At 33.3% G+C, this 17,573-nt stretch overlaps 1 protein-coding gene across 1 annotated transcript in view; it reads left to right on the plus strand.

Annotated features, from left to right (window-relative positions):
• The first annotated feature begins 7,923 nt into the window (after positions 1–7,923).
• LOC120193257 (magnesium transporter MRS2-1-like) overlaps positions 7,924–17,573 on the plus strand; it is a 29,504-nt gene continuing 19,854 nt past the window's right edge. Inside the window, exons 1-5 of the mRNA XM_039195798.1 lie at positions 7,924–8,520; positions 9,594–9,722; positions 9,811–10,143; positions 10,229–10,276; positions 10,701–10,942. Coding sequence (XP_039051729.1) covers positions 7,933–8,520; positions 9,594–9,722; positions 9,811–10,143; positions 10,229–10,276; positions 10,701–10,931 — 1,329 coding nt within the window. The 5' untranslated portion in view covers positions 7,924–7,932 and the 3' untranslated portion in view covers positions 10,932–10,942. The remainder of the gene's footprint in view (positions 8,521–9,593; positions 9,723–9,810; positions 10,144–10,228; positions 10,277–10,700; positions 10,943–17,573) is intronic.

Genomic DNA, 17,573 nt, shown 5'->3' on the forward strand with positions numbered 1-17,573 from the left:
CTATTTTCTTGTAAGTTACCTTATTTAAAGGTAATTTGCTGACAACTCAGAACATGACCAAATGTCATTTATAATTCTTTAGCAATCTTATGGATACTATACACTTCATATGATGTATCTCACAATCCATTCGAGATGTAATTCCGACATAGAAACTTAGAATGCTTTCAAGCTTTAATGAAAACAATGTCTATCTCATCCTCTCTATGAATAGGAAGATTATCCTATATTTGACCATACTCAGTATGATTAAATATAACATCTTATGTCGCTATGTCTTGAAATTCTATCCATGAATTTCACACGTTTCTCGTTGTGGCTCACAACTAATGACATCGTTGAATTTTATTTAAAGTCTGAATATGTTGAAAACATTTTGATATTTCGATATAACAAACTAAGTTTAAATGAATTTTAAGATTTTACAAATAATCTTTTTAAGTATATTCGATATAATTATTCGAATATCAAAATATTACTCTTAGTCTTTCCAAGTTCAATTTCAATCCTTACTAATGTGTAAAATTATGTTTTATACTTAAAATATTTTTGAAACAATTTTCACAAAGTATTTCGAACCAAAACCAAGCCAAAAATTCAATTTTCAAAGAGATGTACCGATGCACTAGTCCATGCATCGATGTACTCTCAATTAAATTGAATTTTGAATGCATTAAGTGTACCGATGCACTCTTTATGCATCGATGCACTCTTGAACAAACAGAGACATCGAATGCATTCAATGCACCGATGCACAAGCCATTCATCGATGCACCCCGACTATTTTAAAACATCGAATGTGTTTTATGCATCGATGCACTATCAGTGTACCGATGCACTAAAGATCCAATGGTCAAAATATTTGAATTTTACACATAGTGTACCAATGCACCAGCCCTATGCATCGATGCATCAGATACTCCCACTAATTTTATTAATTGTTTTCACACTTAAACGACTCCATTGACTCCACTAATCATCCCCAACGTTCAGAATCAATTGAAATAGTATTTAAACAAGCTTAGAAGCCATGGATCAATAACAAGAAACAAACAATCAACAAGAATCAAGAGAGAATCAAAGAGAAAGCATCAAACCTCAAGTTTGAGCATTTTCAAGCCTATTTCATTCAATATTCATCTTTGCTTTCAAGAACACTTATTGTGCTCAATTGTATTATTCTTGAGTGTTCTTTATTTGTTCTAGAATTGTGCAAACATATTGTCTTGTGAGGATTTTCTTGTAAGTTTGCAAAATTTGTATTGTTCTCTTTGGGAGAGAGTGTTCTCAAGAATTTGGGGTATAATTCTTGAGGGATTTGTAATGTTACTCTTTGTCCTCAAAAGAAAGAAAAATTAGTGAATTTGTGGAAAATCCTTAGTGTTGATAGCTAAGGTAGTGGACGTAGACTTTGGTTGAGAAAGTCGAACCACTCTAAATCGCTGTGCAATTACTTTTAATTTTCTGCAAAAGCTTCCACCAAATTGTTAATTGACAATTCACCCCCCTCTTGGCCGATTCCATCAATCGATTAACTCAGTAGAATAGGATTCAACATTTCAAATCATGAGTTAGGTGAATCAGTGGGGTTACTATTGTTTAGTTTAAAAACACGTAACCATAATTTGTAAATATTCCAATAAAAAATTGAAAGTTAATTAAATTTGTTTTACCATTTGTTTCTGTTGAACAACAAAGTTTAATTAGAAATTAAAATTCTAAAACAAAATTTGTAACAATGTTGTTACCTCCAAACGATTTATGTAATCAACAGTAAATCAAATAAATTTTGTTAAACAACATGATTAAAATCCTGAAACATAATTATATGTCCGATATTTTTTCACAGACATATCATAATTTCGTTCAGTACCTTATTTATCGCAACGAATTTTAGTAAAAACTAAAATCCAACAATTGAGTAATTTCTGTTAAAAGGCGGGAATTTAGTAAAATTAAAATCCTGAAACAGAAATTCACAATCAACAATATTTTTGTTGAATTCATTAAACGTCAGTATTTAGTAAAACTAAAATCCAAAACATAATCAATTTATGTTGAACGATGAGAATTTAATAAATTAATTCTCAAAACAAACTAACTTCTGTTAAACTGTGAGAATTTAATAAAACCCGAAACAGTGGTATGATTTCAATGTATAAATACTATAAAAGAAATATTGAATGGTTACATATACCTTTTCGATTTCTTTGTTGAAATTCATCATTCGTTAAAAAATACGAGCCTTATCAAGTTACACCAAAGTTTGTCTTTAATTTTGAAACATGCAAAATGTTTCATAGTGAACTTGAAAAGGTTTTGCAAAAGGTTTCATATGTACCTTATCATCGAATCACCAAGTATTTAACCATCAACAGGCGTAATGGTTAAAAACCAAATTTGGACGGAGTGCAAACTCCATATTACTTTTGGAACTTACTTTGACATGCAACCTGCAAAGGTATACCAACATGTCTTATCATTGCACAAGGATTAGTGAGCATAAACACACATGCCTTCGCAATTTAGTGATTCATGCAAAAACAATATCATTTGCAAGTTATCCATGTAAACTAGAAGTTGTGCCAATTCACTCGACTTAAGTCTCCAAGGCTGGTTTCAATGATGAGGCTCGTAGACTCGACTTAACCGTGTAATCTCTAGTTCGAATTCTAATGTTGTTACAAACCATGCTAACCAAAAATTCCGAATGAGTTGTAAATGTCTCCCTCTAGTTTTTGTCTTGATTTAAAAATCAATAAATCTTTACAAAAAAATATTAGAATATGTCTTAAGATTATTAGAAAAAATATTAATCCGAGATAAAAAATAAAAATAATAATAAATATTATTATATATACGAACGAAACAAAATAAATAAAGAATTAAAATAGAGGAACGTGATTTGTTTACTCGTATGTAGACACTGAATAGGATGAGCAGAGTAATATAAATCGAAGAAGGATTTTTGTTGAGGCATGTATGAACAATTTCCTTAAGATAGTTTCGTCATCTCCTCGGTGCTTTGAGTAACGTTGGACGTGGGTCTCTCAGGATACAACAACAAACGATTACTGATCACAACAGTAAACACAATCGTAGTGATCAGTCGAACACAATATTATCTTTCTCTATCACCGGAAAGAATGAATTTGGAAGGAATTTTCTAAGTGTTTTTCCTATTCCAAAGTAGGTTTGTTCATTCAGTTAATTCGGTGGCCGATCGAACCGGATTACCATTAACCGAACTTTTTTTTTCTTTAACCGTTAACCCAACCAAATTTTTTTTCGAAAATATTAACCGAACCGAATAAATTTCGGTTAATTCAATTAATTTTCGAATTAACCGAAATATTTTAAAATTTTCTAATTTATATAAAAATTAAATATTTTTTAATTCAAAAAAACAGTTTCTAATTAATTTAAATAATATATAATTATAAAATAAAAATTTTATATAAATTTTTTAATTAATTAATATTGATTTAGGTTTAAAAGTCATATGTTATATATAATATATATAATATTTTTTTATTAAAAAAAAAGTTTACAATTAATTTAAATAATATATAGCTATAAAATAAAAAAATTATATAAATTTTTTAATTAATTAGTATTGATTTAAGTTTAAATTTATTGTATCTTAAATTATTAATTGAGTTTTGAATGGTTTGGGCTGAGCCCATATGCTATATATAATATATTTAAAATTTAATTCGATTAATTAACTGATTTCGAACCGAATTAACCGTTAACCGAATCCTAAAATTTTTTTTAACTGTTAACCGACCAAACTAATTCGGTGGCCGACCGAATTAATCGAAAATTTGAACACCCCTATTCCAAAGTTCTAAACTTGTGTAACTTATAACTTGTTTTGTGTCATATCTTATAATTGTGCCTCAAGTAACCTATATATAGAAGAGGAGATGGATTGAAGAGTTAAGACCTTTCGATGAAAGGACTTAATATTTCAATTAAAAGACTTGTCCTTTTGATGAAAAGTGCTTAACCTTTTCATGAAAGGATTTAATCTTTTCTTGAAGAGAATTGTTGAATAGATATTATTAAATGAATGAACTTTAAACCAATGGTTATCGCCTACAAAATCTCAACATATGTGTTGTTTTGTCGAGTCTCGACAATTAAAATTTATAAAATGGTTATCGCCTATTCATATGTTCCAAACTAATACTTTTTTGTTAAACAATTAGCGATAGTCTGAACTAGTTGCTAATTAGTAGACTAGGACATATGATAAAATTTGATCCTAGAATCTCAAAAGGTTATCATATCTCAACCAACATGTTAACGTCTACCTCGGACTTATAGATACCCGTTTTTGTTCGGGTCTAAAAAAACATTATTAATTTATTATTATTATTATTTTAACAATTATACAATAACACTTTTTGTAGGCCAATCGAGGACCAAAATATTACAAGCCCAAACAACAACACTCCAGGCCTAATCACTCAACCACCTAGCAGCCCAACAAGCACCCAACCCAGACCACTCATCGACCCATTGGATCCGACCCGGGACCTGAATTGACCCAGTATAATTAGGGTTTTAAAACTAAATACTATCAGTTGAAGCCAGCCACCTCCAGCAATCGAAGCCAGAGTCGGCGCGTAGACTTCATCACCTCTCTCCCCGCGCGCGTGAGCCGGCCGCCAAACATTCACCGCCCAATGTTATCATCAGCAATGATCGGTTTCAGCCAAAAATCCATCAAACAGTTACTAAGTGGAAAAGAAGTAAGAATATCTCAACAAATCCAAGATTTTGTAGAACCTAGGCCTAAGGAAATCATCCCCCTATGTTGAGATTATCATATCTACCCGAAAAGAAAGCATGCAATGGGATTAAAAATAAGATGAGAGATAACCAATGGAGGGGAAGCCGAAAAAAATAAAGAGTAGAGAGAAAAATATTAGGGATTCAGGGAAAAACCAGAGAAAGAAACCGAGAGAAAAAATAGAGAGAGATTCGGAAGAGATTCGAAAGGAAAAAAGAAAGAAAACTAGAGGAAAAGAATCTCACCGGGGGAGGTTTGAAGCCGTAACTAGAGTGAGGAAACACTTTCGATCTTACTTTTTTTCCTCTATTCCGACGCCGGCGTACAGCGGTGGCCGTCGATCAATGGCGGCCGACACGGCGGAGTTCTACCGATTTCTGGGGAACTCTTGAAGCTCTGGGATTTTCTCTTTGACTCTCTCTCTCTCTCAAATGAAGGTGTGAAGCAAATGAGGGTTGGATGTTATTTTTAGCCTGATTTCAGGCTTATATGAACATGCAAAACGACATCGTTAGCCTGCTTGTTCTGTTTTTTAGGGATAATTGTGTGCTTGATCCCCTCGCTTGGTAAACCTTATATTTTAGTTACGAATGAAAAATTAATTTATTTTATTTCGAACTACTTAATACCGTTTTAGTTCATTGTTGTCCCTATTTGGTTATTGATGTATCTTTGTTAATTTTCAATTTAGTTATGCATTTTTATTAACTTTCATTTTAGCCACTAGACTTATGGGTGAATTACGATTTAGGTACAAGGTCTTTATCATGTTTTTACATTATAGTCACCAGGAGGCTCATGTTCTTTGTTTATTGTGATATTGACATTCTGTTTCATTTTTTTCAATTTGGTCACCATGCGTGCTGTTTTGTTTATTTTTAAATCGGCCACTGATTTTTATTCTTTTTTCATTATAGTCACTGATTGATTCTGTTTCTTTATTTTACGATGTGGATATTGTATTCTCAATTTATGCAGTTAAGTCACTTATTTATAAAGCTTATTCATTTTATGTTATTTACGTTATGGTATGCCATGTTTGCATGTTTACATTTTAACCCATGTTATAATATTCATGTACATATTACGTTTTAAATATATTGGTGCATGTACTAATTTATTTTTATTTTATTTCATCATACACATGCTATATTATATACTCGTATACATATTTATTAAATTTGTTTTTTACCCTTGTATATTTATATATATAAATATATTACTAATGTTTATTCCATTTTATTCAATTTGATTTATTTTAATTGGTAAAATATCTAGTTGTCAATATTTTATTTATTCAAATATTTTCAAAAACACTGATTTGTAGAACATGCGTGAAAAGTATTACTTGATTAAAGTGGTACAATCCGATACGACGTTTGAACGAAATGAGACTCGAAATAAATCTAGTTTATTTTATTATTTAAATAATTTTATGTGAATGATTCAATGTGTTTTTATTAATTTATCATTTTAGGCAAATGTCAATTTTCAATTTATATTCGATTTACGTTTTATCGAATATGGAATATTCTTTACGGACAAGAAATAGTCGATATAGCTTTCTCGACGGATGATTGCTAATCTCGAGATTTTTTTCAAATTAAAGAATTTTCTTTAATTAATTAATTCAAAACAAATTAATTAAATTTTAATAAATAGATCATAATTTAATTTTATATTTGATTTATGATTTTCACCATTTACGACAATGTGTAAGCGATACAGTACTAATTTTGGGCGTTATGGGGTGTTAACCCTTCACCACACATAACCGACTTTCAGATCCTTTAAATCAAGTTTTTGGTAAACGCAGACCAACTTTTGTCTTAAAAAATGATTTTTCCTTAAAAATTATTTTAAAAAACGTTTTTAGGTATTCGACCTATTTAGACCAAAGGTCGATGACAACTCACTATCATATTTAATTCCAATTAATCCAAAATTACCAATTTTCTAAAATAAAAGTCATAATCATTTTTTAAAATAATAAATAATTATTTTATAAAAAAATGGTTATGACAGGACTGTCATTAATTTTTTTAATAAAAAAAGACTTATTAAAAATATATAAATAATTAAATGATCATTTTATAACTTTTAATAATAGGAAACAACAAAACAATATCTTTTAAATAGAGACTATTTTATAATTTTTAATATTAAGCTCAACAAAAACAGTCCTGGGATCGTACTTTACCCTAAAAACAAATGCTAATAAATGATAGTAAAAAAAAAAAGTTGCCCAGCCACAAACTCACCGCCACGAAACCAACCAAAACACCCTGGGCATCGGGAAAATTCATTTTTGGTTTCTTAAAATCTAAACTTGCAATCCTAGATTCTTAGTTAAGATTCAGGCCTTAGCAGCTAATTGAGTGAAAATTACACCGCCTTTCATCAATTTTTTTTAAATTAGTTCACGCGCTGTTGCCAAGGTACTTCTCCAAATCTAGCGGTTTCGTTTTTCCTCCTCTCAATTTTCTGTGTATTGTAACAATTTAATTCGCTAATCCAATTAATTTTCGTAGTCGTTGTGTTGGTATTACTTTGTTTAATTTAGGGCTGTGATTAAATCTTCTTCACGCTTATTTTGGAGTTAAATCTCAGTTTCGTTTATTCGAGGTAAGCTAGTCTCCTTGAAATATATGTTGTTTTGTTGCTGTTTTAATTTGTTTCTTTGTTATGCTTGACATTGAGTTGGAATTTAATGGATTTTTCTCTTCAGTTTTATTTATTTTATTATGATCCTATCCAGTTTAATTATAAGGCTATGGAGGGAACTTGGTTAATTTTGAGGTTATATCCGATGCTGAACTGTTTCAGTCGAATCTTATGCTGAATTATTCATGGTTTAATAGATTTTCGATCTCAGGATGCCAAAAGAAATCAGCAGTTTCTGATGCATTAATGAACATGGTTAATTTAGATACGAAATTGTATTCGATGTGAAGTGAAAAGTCTCTTGGGTTTGATAGTAGGATAAAAAAAGTTAAGCATCTTTTAGACTTTTGTTGGAAAAGTGAGCTTCTTGAGACCTAAAACCATTTTTCATACTTTTGTTTCCCACAGAACTTGATTATACAGTGTTGTGGTTTAACTGGTTTTGTTGTTTGTTTCAGGATATTGTGATGGTGGACCTGAAAGAGCGTTTGCTTCCACCCAAACCTCAGTCAGCTATAGACATTAGAGATGCTTCTTTTCGGCCATCTGCCTCTGGACGCCAGCCTTTTCAAGGCATGGATTTATCAGGGTTAAAGAAGCGTGGCCAAGGACTTCGATCTTGGATCCGTGTTGATACATCTGGGAATTCGCTAGTAATTGAGGTTGACAAGTTCACTATGATGCGTCGTTGTGATCTACCGGCCCGGGACCTACGGCTTCTTGATCCTTTGTTTGTTTACCCCTCGACAATCCTTGGTCGAGAGAAGGCTATTGTTGTAAACTTGGAGCAGATACGGTGTATAATCACTGCCGACGAGGTTCTACTCTTGAATTCCCTTGATAGCTATGTTTTGCAGTATGTTGTGGAGCTACAAAGGCGACTAACAAGTGGAGTAGGTGAGGTTTGGCTATCGGAGGGTCCTGAGTTGAGCAGAAGAAGAAGCAGTAGGGGTTTTGACAATGTATATGGGAGTACATCCCCTGATTATCTACCCTTTGAGTTTAGGGCTCTTGAAGTCGCTTTGGAAGCTGCCTGTACTTTCCTTGATTCACAGGTGTGTGAAAGTAGCCTAAAATGTCTTATTGCATTTGAATTAAATGAGGGATGACAAACGAATGGTATTTCTAATTATGAACTTGTAGACCCTAAATCTCACCCGAGAATATATCGTGCCGAAAAAAAGGAGGAACCGAAATTTTTTGTTCCGTCATGGATTGGAGATTTAACCATAAAATATCACGAGTAGTATGGACAAGTATCAGGTTTTTCAAATTGATTAATATTTTATACATTTAAAATTTGTAGACTCGACATATTTCTCTCTGTCTCCCCATCTTCCCACCCCTCTTCATAATCATAATATTAAGATTTTTTCCTTTTTGTGGTTAAGTATCAAATTTCTCTTGTTGACATTTAAAAATAAATAATACTAATAAAAAACAATTGGTTGTAAAAGTCATGTGCAGATTTGCTTTTTGATTGCTGGGGATGTTAAGCTACACAAAAATTAAGGAAAATAAATAATGCGCATAACAGAAAGTCATGAAAAATGTTGCATGTTATATTGTTATTGTTACTTACTTTTGGCTGGGTTTTTCATCATTATCCTTTTATGCTCTTATCATAGTTTGTTTTGCTGTAACCTGTTTTTAAAAAAGTCCTCTAGGATATCTAGTTTTTTCTTTCACTTTTCTTTTAAGCCCTCCCAAGTATTTATAATTTTTGAAGAGGAGAAAGGATTTTAGCAATCGTGTTGGACACAGTGGAATTATCAGATGAAGATGTGTTTATTTTCTCTGATAAGTGAACTATCAAATTTGAAAACTAATGTTGAACAAGGTGTCAAGGTAGGGAACCCTTGCTGCTAAAAGTCATATGAGTCAATTCTACGGTTCAACCCATGTTAGAGATCCAACCTACCGCCGACTGGTGTCTAAAGCTATACGGAACACTTGTATTCCTCCATCCATTGAAATACTCTGTTATTATATTTCTAACCGTGCCCATATTCTACTTGTTGGACAGTGGTTTTTTAGGAATTATCATCACCTTTTTACTATCAGTATATTTTGTTGGTTGCATTTGATTACTTTTGAGCAAGTCGATAACTCATTTGATGTTCTGAAGGCAGCAGAGTTGGAAATTGAAGCATATCCACTACTGGATGATCTTGCATCAAAGATCAGTACATTAAACTTGGAGCGTGTCCGCAGATTGAAGAGTAGACTTGTTGCATTGACTCGAAGAGTTCAGAAGGTATAAAGTATTCGCATCTCTCTCTTTGGCAGGTAAATTGCAGCCTTGCATCTTCTGATACTTCCCCACTCTCTGGGTATTTATTTAGGTTAGAGATGAGATAGAGCAGCTAATGGATGATGATGGAGATATGGCGGAAATGTATCTTACTGAGAAGAAGAGCAGGATGGAATCATCATTATATGGTGATCAGTCTTTGATGGGATTGAGATCGAATGATGGACTTTCTGCTTCAGCTCCAGTTTCTCCTGTTTCTTCACCTCCCAAATTACGCAGGCTGGAGAAAAGCCTCAGCATTGCAAGGAGCCGCCATGAGAGCGTGAGGAGTTCAGAGAGCACTACAGAAAATATTGAAGAGCTTGAGATGTTACTGGAAGCATACTTTGTGCTCGTTGACAGCACCCTAAATAAGTTGACTTCGGTATGCAGAGCACTTATTGTAATCTATATCCTCTTTGCCTCCCCATTTCTTGGATGGACATAATACTATTTTCTTCTTGTTTCAGCTGAAAGAGTACATTGATGACACTGAAGATTTCATCAACATTCAGCTGGTATGATATTTTCCTCATTGATAGAAAAATTTGTTACTGAAGTATTATTTTTCATGAATCTAAAGTGTAGAAGATAAACTCTAAAGCTCTGTTTGGATGCACGGTGCCTTCGTGGTCACACCTACCCAACCGGTACCCTGCATCCAAATGGTTTGAAGTAATATTTTGATTCTCTGACTGGCTTAGCTAATTTGTTGAAAATTAATGGAAACATAAATAGGATGAAAGCATTGGATCTTTGCCAAGTTTATAACGACCTTAAAAACATGACTGCAGAACTTAGAATCCAACTATATATTCTAAAAATCTGGCCTGCTTTCTCTGTCTTCATCTTGATGTTATGATTTTTTATATGTTTGGATTGTGCCAAATTGCCAAAAAAATCATTGCATTTTTTATATCTAAGGACAAATTTGGGTTGCAGGATAATGTTCGAAACCAGCTGATCCAATTTGAACTGCTATTGACAACTGCAACCTTTGTTGTTGCTATTTTTGGGGTTGTAGCAGGGATATTTGGTATGAACTTTCCCATATCTTTGTTTGATTACCCTGGTGCATTTAAGTGGGTCCTCGTAATTACTGGGATTTCTGGGATCACCATATTTTGTGCATTTTTATGGTTTTTCAAGCACAGAAGACTGATGCCCCTATGAAAAAAATTGAAATTAAAACAAGAGAAAGAAGTACTTTTGGCATCATTGTTGTTATCAGTTTTATGTACCCTGAAATGTATATAAGAACTTAGAAAACCAACAGTTTTCTTTTCTTGCAATTCCGTTCCATCTTTCCCTACAAATGCACCATACATTGTGAAAAAGGGCGGAAGGAAAGAGACTGAAGCCAAGATTCGTGCATGATTGTATCTGGTGTTAGAACATAGGACTTGTGAACCCCAGCTGACTCGGTATTCTCGTTTCCAATGGGCTGTGTCGTGCCCTCGATCGGATATGTCCGTTTTGGACCTTATATGAGATCTTGATGTTCAACTTCTGACTTGGGTGCCAGCATTCAATGTTTTCAACTGCGTCTAGGACACAAAATAGATTACCATGAATGAAGTCACGAGCTTCCAATTCCGACCATTAAAAGGTTGCCCAAGGAAACACCTGAATTTGATCTAAGAAGGCGACTTATTTTGAAGAAGAACGTCGTTGAGTCCGTGCTTTAGCTTTTTCCATGTAATCTTGGTGTGACTGATGCTTTGTTCCTACGAGGAAAATCAAGCAAAAGAATCTATAAGGTAATGAACAAAAAACACCGACGAATATTCACAAGCAGCTATAGGAGTTGGTAAACACTAACATGTTGAAAGTTGGGTAAATTTTGCTATCCTCCAATAACTACTTCCTGTGGTTATCAATCAGAAACATTTCAATAGGACCCTAGCTAGGTAGACAATCCTAGTTGAAAAAACCAACTTTTGGATAGAAGGGGGACAAAAAGAAGGAAAACTCCTTGAATAAAATCGTTTCAGTGCCACTTAAGTCGTTTCATTAACTTATGATGACAACTTGCCAACATTCTAGGAAAGGACATGGATTTGAAACTAGGTAATCGTTTAGGTTTCAATCGAATCTTGTTAGGTCGAGTAAAACTAGATGTAAGTCGTTTTAGGTCAATTTGATGGTTCGATTCAGATCAGGTCGGGTCCAGGTTAAATCAATTCGGGTTATTTTCAGATTGATTCGACATCAGATTAAGTTCGGGTTCGGATCGGGTTATTTTCAATTCGGATTGATGTCAGTTTAGGTCAAAACGATTCAGGTTCAAATCAGTTAAATACTAAGTTAATTCAGGTTTGGATTAACTTCAGGTCGGATCTCGTTCAGATCGGGTCACATCATTGACAGACAAAATTCAGATCAGATCTTTCAGGTACGGATTGACTTTAGGTCGGGTCATTTTTGGGTTAATTATTTTTCACTTTTCATGAACGATAAATTGTAATTTGTAATTGTATATGATTTTGAGTAAATTACAAAAAAATATAAATAAGTATGAGTTAATTTTAATAAAAATATAATTTTAAGTCCTAAATTGAACAAATATGAAATTACAAATTGAAATTTAAATAAATTAAACAACACCCATGAATGAGGGATCAAATCCAAATAATTACAAAATGTTAAGTTGAAATTAATATAAAAATGGACAAAATTGGATCCATTTAAAAAGTTGGTGAACAAAAGTTTATAGGGTTTGGAGATTATGATATAATTTATAGAGTTTGAAATGAAGTTTATTATGTGATTTATTGAGTTTGAAGTAAATTATAAAAATTATAAATAGATATCGGCCAATTTCATATACAAATATAATTTTAAGCACTAAATTGAACAAATATAAAATTACAAATTAATATTTAAATAAATTAAAAAACACGTAAGGATCAAATCGAAATAATTGTAAAATGTGAAAATGAAATTAATATAAAAATGGATTGAATAACATTCCTTTCAAAAGTTGAGCAACAATATAAGGTTTTGAATATTATAATATAATTTTAAGACTAAATTGATTAAACATGAAATTCCAAACTATAATTTAAATAATAAAATAGTATATATAATATGTACGATGAATGTTATAATATTTGTATATATAATGTACATTACACTTATAAATCCATTATACTTATACTTACGTATATGTATACTTATTTATGCTTTTATATATATATATATATATATATATTGTAGACATATGTTTAGGGATGACAAACGGGCAGGTCGGGTGCAGATATCTCCTCCCCCCATACCCACCTAATATTTTCAAATCCACCACCCGTCAACCACTAATGATGGGTAAAATTTTTTAAATCCACACCCGCCCAAGCGGGTACATTTTCAAATCCATCCCCATCCCCACACCCACTACCCAACTGGAGACGTACCTGGCTAGACCCGCCTGACAACATATATCTTATACAATATTAAGATTTATAAATTAGTCTCTAAAATTATACCTAACTTCATAATTGTCCAAATTTTAATGGGTATTTAGTGGGCGGGCGGAGATGTGGGGCGGGCAAGGTCTTTAACCCATCACCCGCCCACTACCAGCGACGTGTACCACTTTCTAAATCCACACCCGTCCACTACCCACTGAAGTTATACCCATCCCCTCCCCATTAGAGCGGGTACAGTACGGAATCCACGAAATTGTACCCGTTTGCCATCTCTATATATGTTTTCGTCCGGACTTAATTAATTTATACTTATGTATATTATATCATATATTGCATCTTATATTATTATTGAAGACATTAAATTTCGTCATTCAAACGTTATTATATTATATAATACATATTTATATTATAAATTATATTATATATTCATTTATATATAGTTTATTTATTTACATTCTTTTTTTCTTTTCAGACCCAATTGGTGCCCAAATACAAATGGTCCAAACACAAGTGACCCAAGCAACCCCCAACGACTAGGGTTTCCAGAACCCAAGTTTGCCCCATCTTCAGCGTCGTTCTCTCCCTTTGAAGATCCATCGTCGTATGCCGCTGCTCCAACAGTCGGGTTCCCCGCCGGTTTTCTCGACCTTCAACAAACGTGAGTCAAAGTGACTCATTCACAACCAACCAAACAACAAGTAAGAATCGTGGACCATCAAATAACCGAGTTTTACTCGGAATCAAACTCTAGGAATAGGTTTCTTTAGTATTTATAAATACCCATGTATTTGACAAACAAGGGGGAGAATATACACGAATTACTCACGAAATTACCAGAAAAATACAAGAAAATAGATAGTGGCATCGAAGCATTTGTAAAAAGTTTTGAGAGAAATTAAAAAGGTAGCATCTTTTTTTTACCTTCGTTCGTTCGTCTTCCATTTTTGCATGTTGATATTTCCTTGAGTTTGAACCCCGAAAAATCATTCTTGGCCAAGGACCAAGGGGTTGCTTTCGAAGCTATTTTGCTAGATCTACGCGACCCCGAGGCCGTTTTGAAAAAGTACTCGGATATTTTAAACGAGGAAAGGAAAAGCTTTCAAAAAATCAATTTTTTTCTAGGTTCGGGGCCGATCAACGGTGGCCGCCGAGGTGGCCAATGGTCGGTTTCTGGGAATTTTGGCCGGTGTTCTTCATTTCGAAGAACATTGGAGAGGGAAAGAGTTTACGTTTTGGAAAGAAATGAGAACAAATGAAAATTTTAAAAAATATTTGGCTTTTATAGTAAGCCTATATCACCCATTCAACCCGCGCCTGGACCTGACCCAGACATATAGGATCCGTGTGTTTTCATTCTGAAATGGGTAAATTCAGTTTCTGGTCCCTCATGCTTTTTAAATCTTTGATTTGGCCTTCATTTTCATTGAATTCACCCCTAATTTCTTTTAAAATAGGTCCCCAATTTTGTTTTTCATTCAATTCGGTCTTTTTACATCTTATTTTATTTTTTTAATTTTTTATTTAAATAGTATATTTATTATTATATATATTTAAGTATGTTTTATTTTCATTTTATTCTTTTTATTCATTATTATTACTTTTTCATCATTTTTAATCTATATATTTGTATATATATATTTTGTATATCTACTATATTTTATTATTATGTAAATATATACTATTAATATTTTTATCCGTTTATTACTATATATATATTTTTATTTCTTATTTGATTATTTTTTATTATATTGTATATATGCTTTTTTTCCTTTTTCTTTTACTTTTTTCTTTATTTTTTTATTTCATTTTTTTATATTCTTGATGTTCATTTTATTTATTTATTTATTTTAAGTGTATATGGATTATTACTACTTTATTTGTTATTTTATGTTTTTAATTTTTATTTTATTTCTATTTCTATTTGTGTTTTGTATTCCTTTTTATTTTCTTTATCTTGTTATATTCATGTTGAATTCCCTATTTCTTTATCATTTTCTATTTTTTTTATTTTCATTTCTTCTCTAACTCGTCTTTTGACTTTTAAAAAGGGTACATTTTCAACCAATCAATGGTAAGTTTTAGATCGTTATTTTACCTTTCAATTTAAAATTACAACTTTCTTAATTAAAGACAACTGGAAATTACACAGTACCGAAAAGGCAGTTCAAGGGTGCTAACCCTTCCTTGACTGTAACCGACTCCCGAATCCGACACATCTTTGGTAAGACGCAGATCAGATAAGAAATAAGGTATATGGTCAACCTATTTATTTCTAAATAAATGATCGGTGGCGACTCCAATTCATTTAATCCACGTCGAAGCCCAATTTCGGGGCCCAACCGAAAGACGGTTCTGACAGCTTGGCGACTCCGCTGGGGACACAGGTAAGTGAGTCAGGCTAAGGTAATTTCTAGTTGTCTTTTTAACGAAAATGGTGAGTTTGAATTTTAAGGTAACATTACGATCCTTGTTGCTTATCTTTGATTATATTTTCGAGTAAATAGTTGTACTAACCGTTTTCTAATGATTTCAACCTTCCAAACTCGTTTTTCCTCTAAGGCTCTATACCCGAGCTCCAAACCCTGTTTTAAGTGGGGGTAAAAGCGACGCCTTCGTGTGAATTTATTCACCGCATAGGCCTAGCAAGTAGCCTTCGGGATTCATATACCTTATGTCTTCATGTGAATTTATTCTCCGCATAGACATAAGGGAATGTGTCCTCTCGAGTTTAACTTAGTCCACATAAGCCTGTGATGGGTTTAGGACTAAGGGTCTGGTAAGCCCAAGGGGGCACCGGCAAGGAGAACTCGAGTACCATTTTTTAGAACCTAAACCGAGAGACTACGAAGATTTAAAGCCTACCTCGAAACCACATTCCAAAACATAGGATATTTTTTCCCTAACCATGCTGTCTTTTTTACTCTTTTTTTCTTTCATCATTTTTTATTTACTTTTTTTACTAACTCTTTTGCATTTGTGTATTTTTTTATCATTCACATCATTCGAAAGAGGTGTTGATCCACCAAAAACGTGTTTGTTGAACATGAATAATCTATATTAATGGACAAAGGGGTTGTAATACAAGAGATGAAAATGCAGAGGACAGTTTACAAGGTGACTATGTGTCATATTCAATCCCGAAGACGTGGCGCCCACAATTGAAGAGTATATCACTTTGTTGCCTTATAAAAGACTCAGAATGAATCGGGTCTACATCAAGCATAATGAAAGCCTATCTTGGAAGAATTGACTGGCAGAGGTTGCAGGGGTAAGATGAAGGTCACTGATCTTGGGAGTCCCCTCAAAGAAAACAATGGATAGCTGAAATTGGAGACCATTGCTGACGAATTCAAGAAACAGGCAAATAAACTTCACATAATTCTTATCAATTGAGGGCTCCAATGACGTATTCGTTGGGAACACACTCAACAAAAGATAAATGCCCGAGATACAGTCATTCGAGACTTCTTGGACCAATACAAAAAGTAGCTCAACATTTGCACGGTTCATCCAGAGAAGCCGGAGCAATACGACAGGTTATTCAACCGGTGACAGAAGAACGCAGAAGACTAGTCAGCATGTCAGAAGCTGTCATGATATTTTTGGTCTCTTAAAAGATAAAACACTTTTATCCCCGATAAGGATTATTCATAATAACATGCACATTTTTTGGATCAATGCCTCAGACATTTCATGCATCATGCATTTAGACATATTTTGCATTTTGTTATTTTCTTTGCATTCACATTAACTAACAGAAGAATGCTTCAAAATAAAGAAATAAATACTGGACACACCCCATCCGCATAACACCCACTTGAAAAAAAAGAAAATGGAAGCCAAGATTGCTCAGATCGAGGAGAACATGTTGAAGCTCCAGAGAGAGCTAGAAGATAAGATAAACCAGAGTAGTCTGAGTACTCTGAATACAATCATGAAGAACCAAGAGTCCTTGGTTGATCAGATCGTTGCCAAGTTAGTTGGCCTACAATATATCAGTGCGCCTGGGGCAAGTTCACTAGAAGGGGTAACTATACCACCTACCCCACATGTGGTTGTCTCACCTGAAATCATACCGAAACTTCGAAGGGACTCATCAGCTATAAAAGCGAAGCCCTCATCATCTGTATTTAACCTTGAGAACAATTCGTGTTATTACCATGTACCAGATTCGGATGAGGAGGACAAATCAAAGAAGATGGAGGAGAAAATAAAGCAGTTGGAGGACCAAATGAAGGTAGTTAAAGGAGACCATGACTACCCTAGAGTTGATGCCACGGAGCTTAGTCTAGTACCGAACTTAGTTCTTCCTCCGAAATTCAAGTCCTCGGAATTCGAGAAGTTTGACGGGAACAGCGACCCATCCGCACACATCACCATGTTCTGC

Source organism: Hibiscus syriacus, unplaced genomic scaffold (genome assembly GCF_006381635.1).
Source record: "Hibiscus syriacus cultivar Baekdansim isolate YM2019G1 unplaced genomic scaffold, ASM638163v2 tig00116991_pilon, whole genome shotgun sequence".
NCBI lineage: Eukaryota > Viridiplantae > Streptophyta > Magnoliopsida > Malvales > Malvaceae > Hibiscus > Hibiscus syriacus.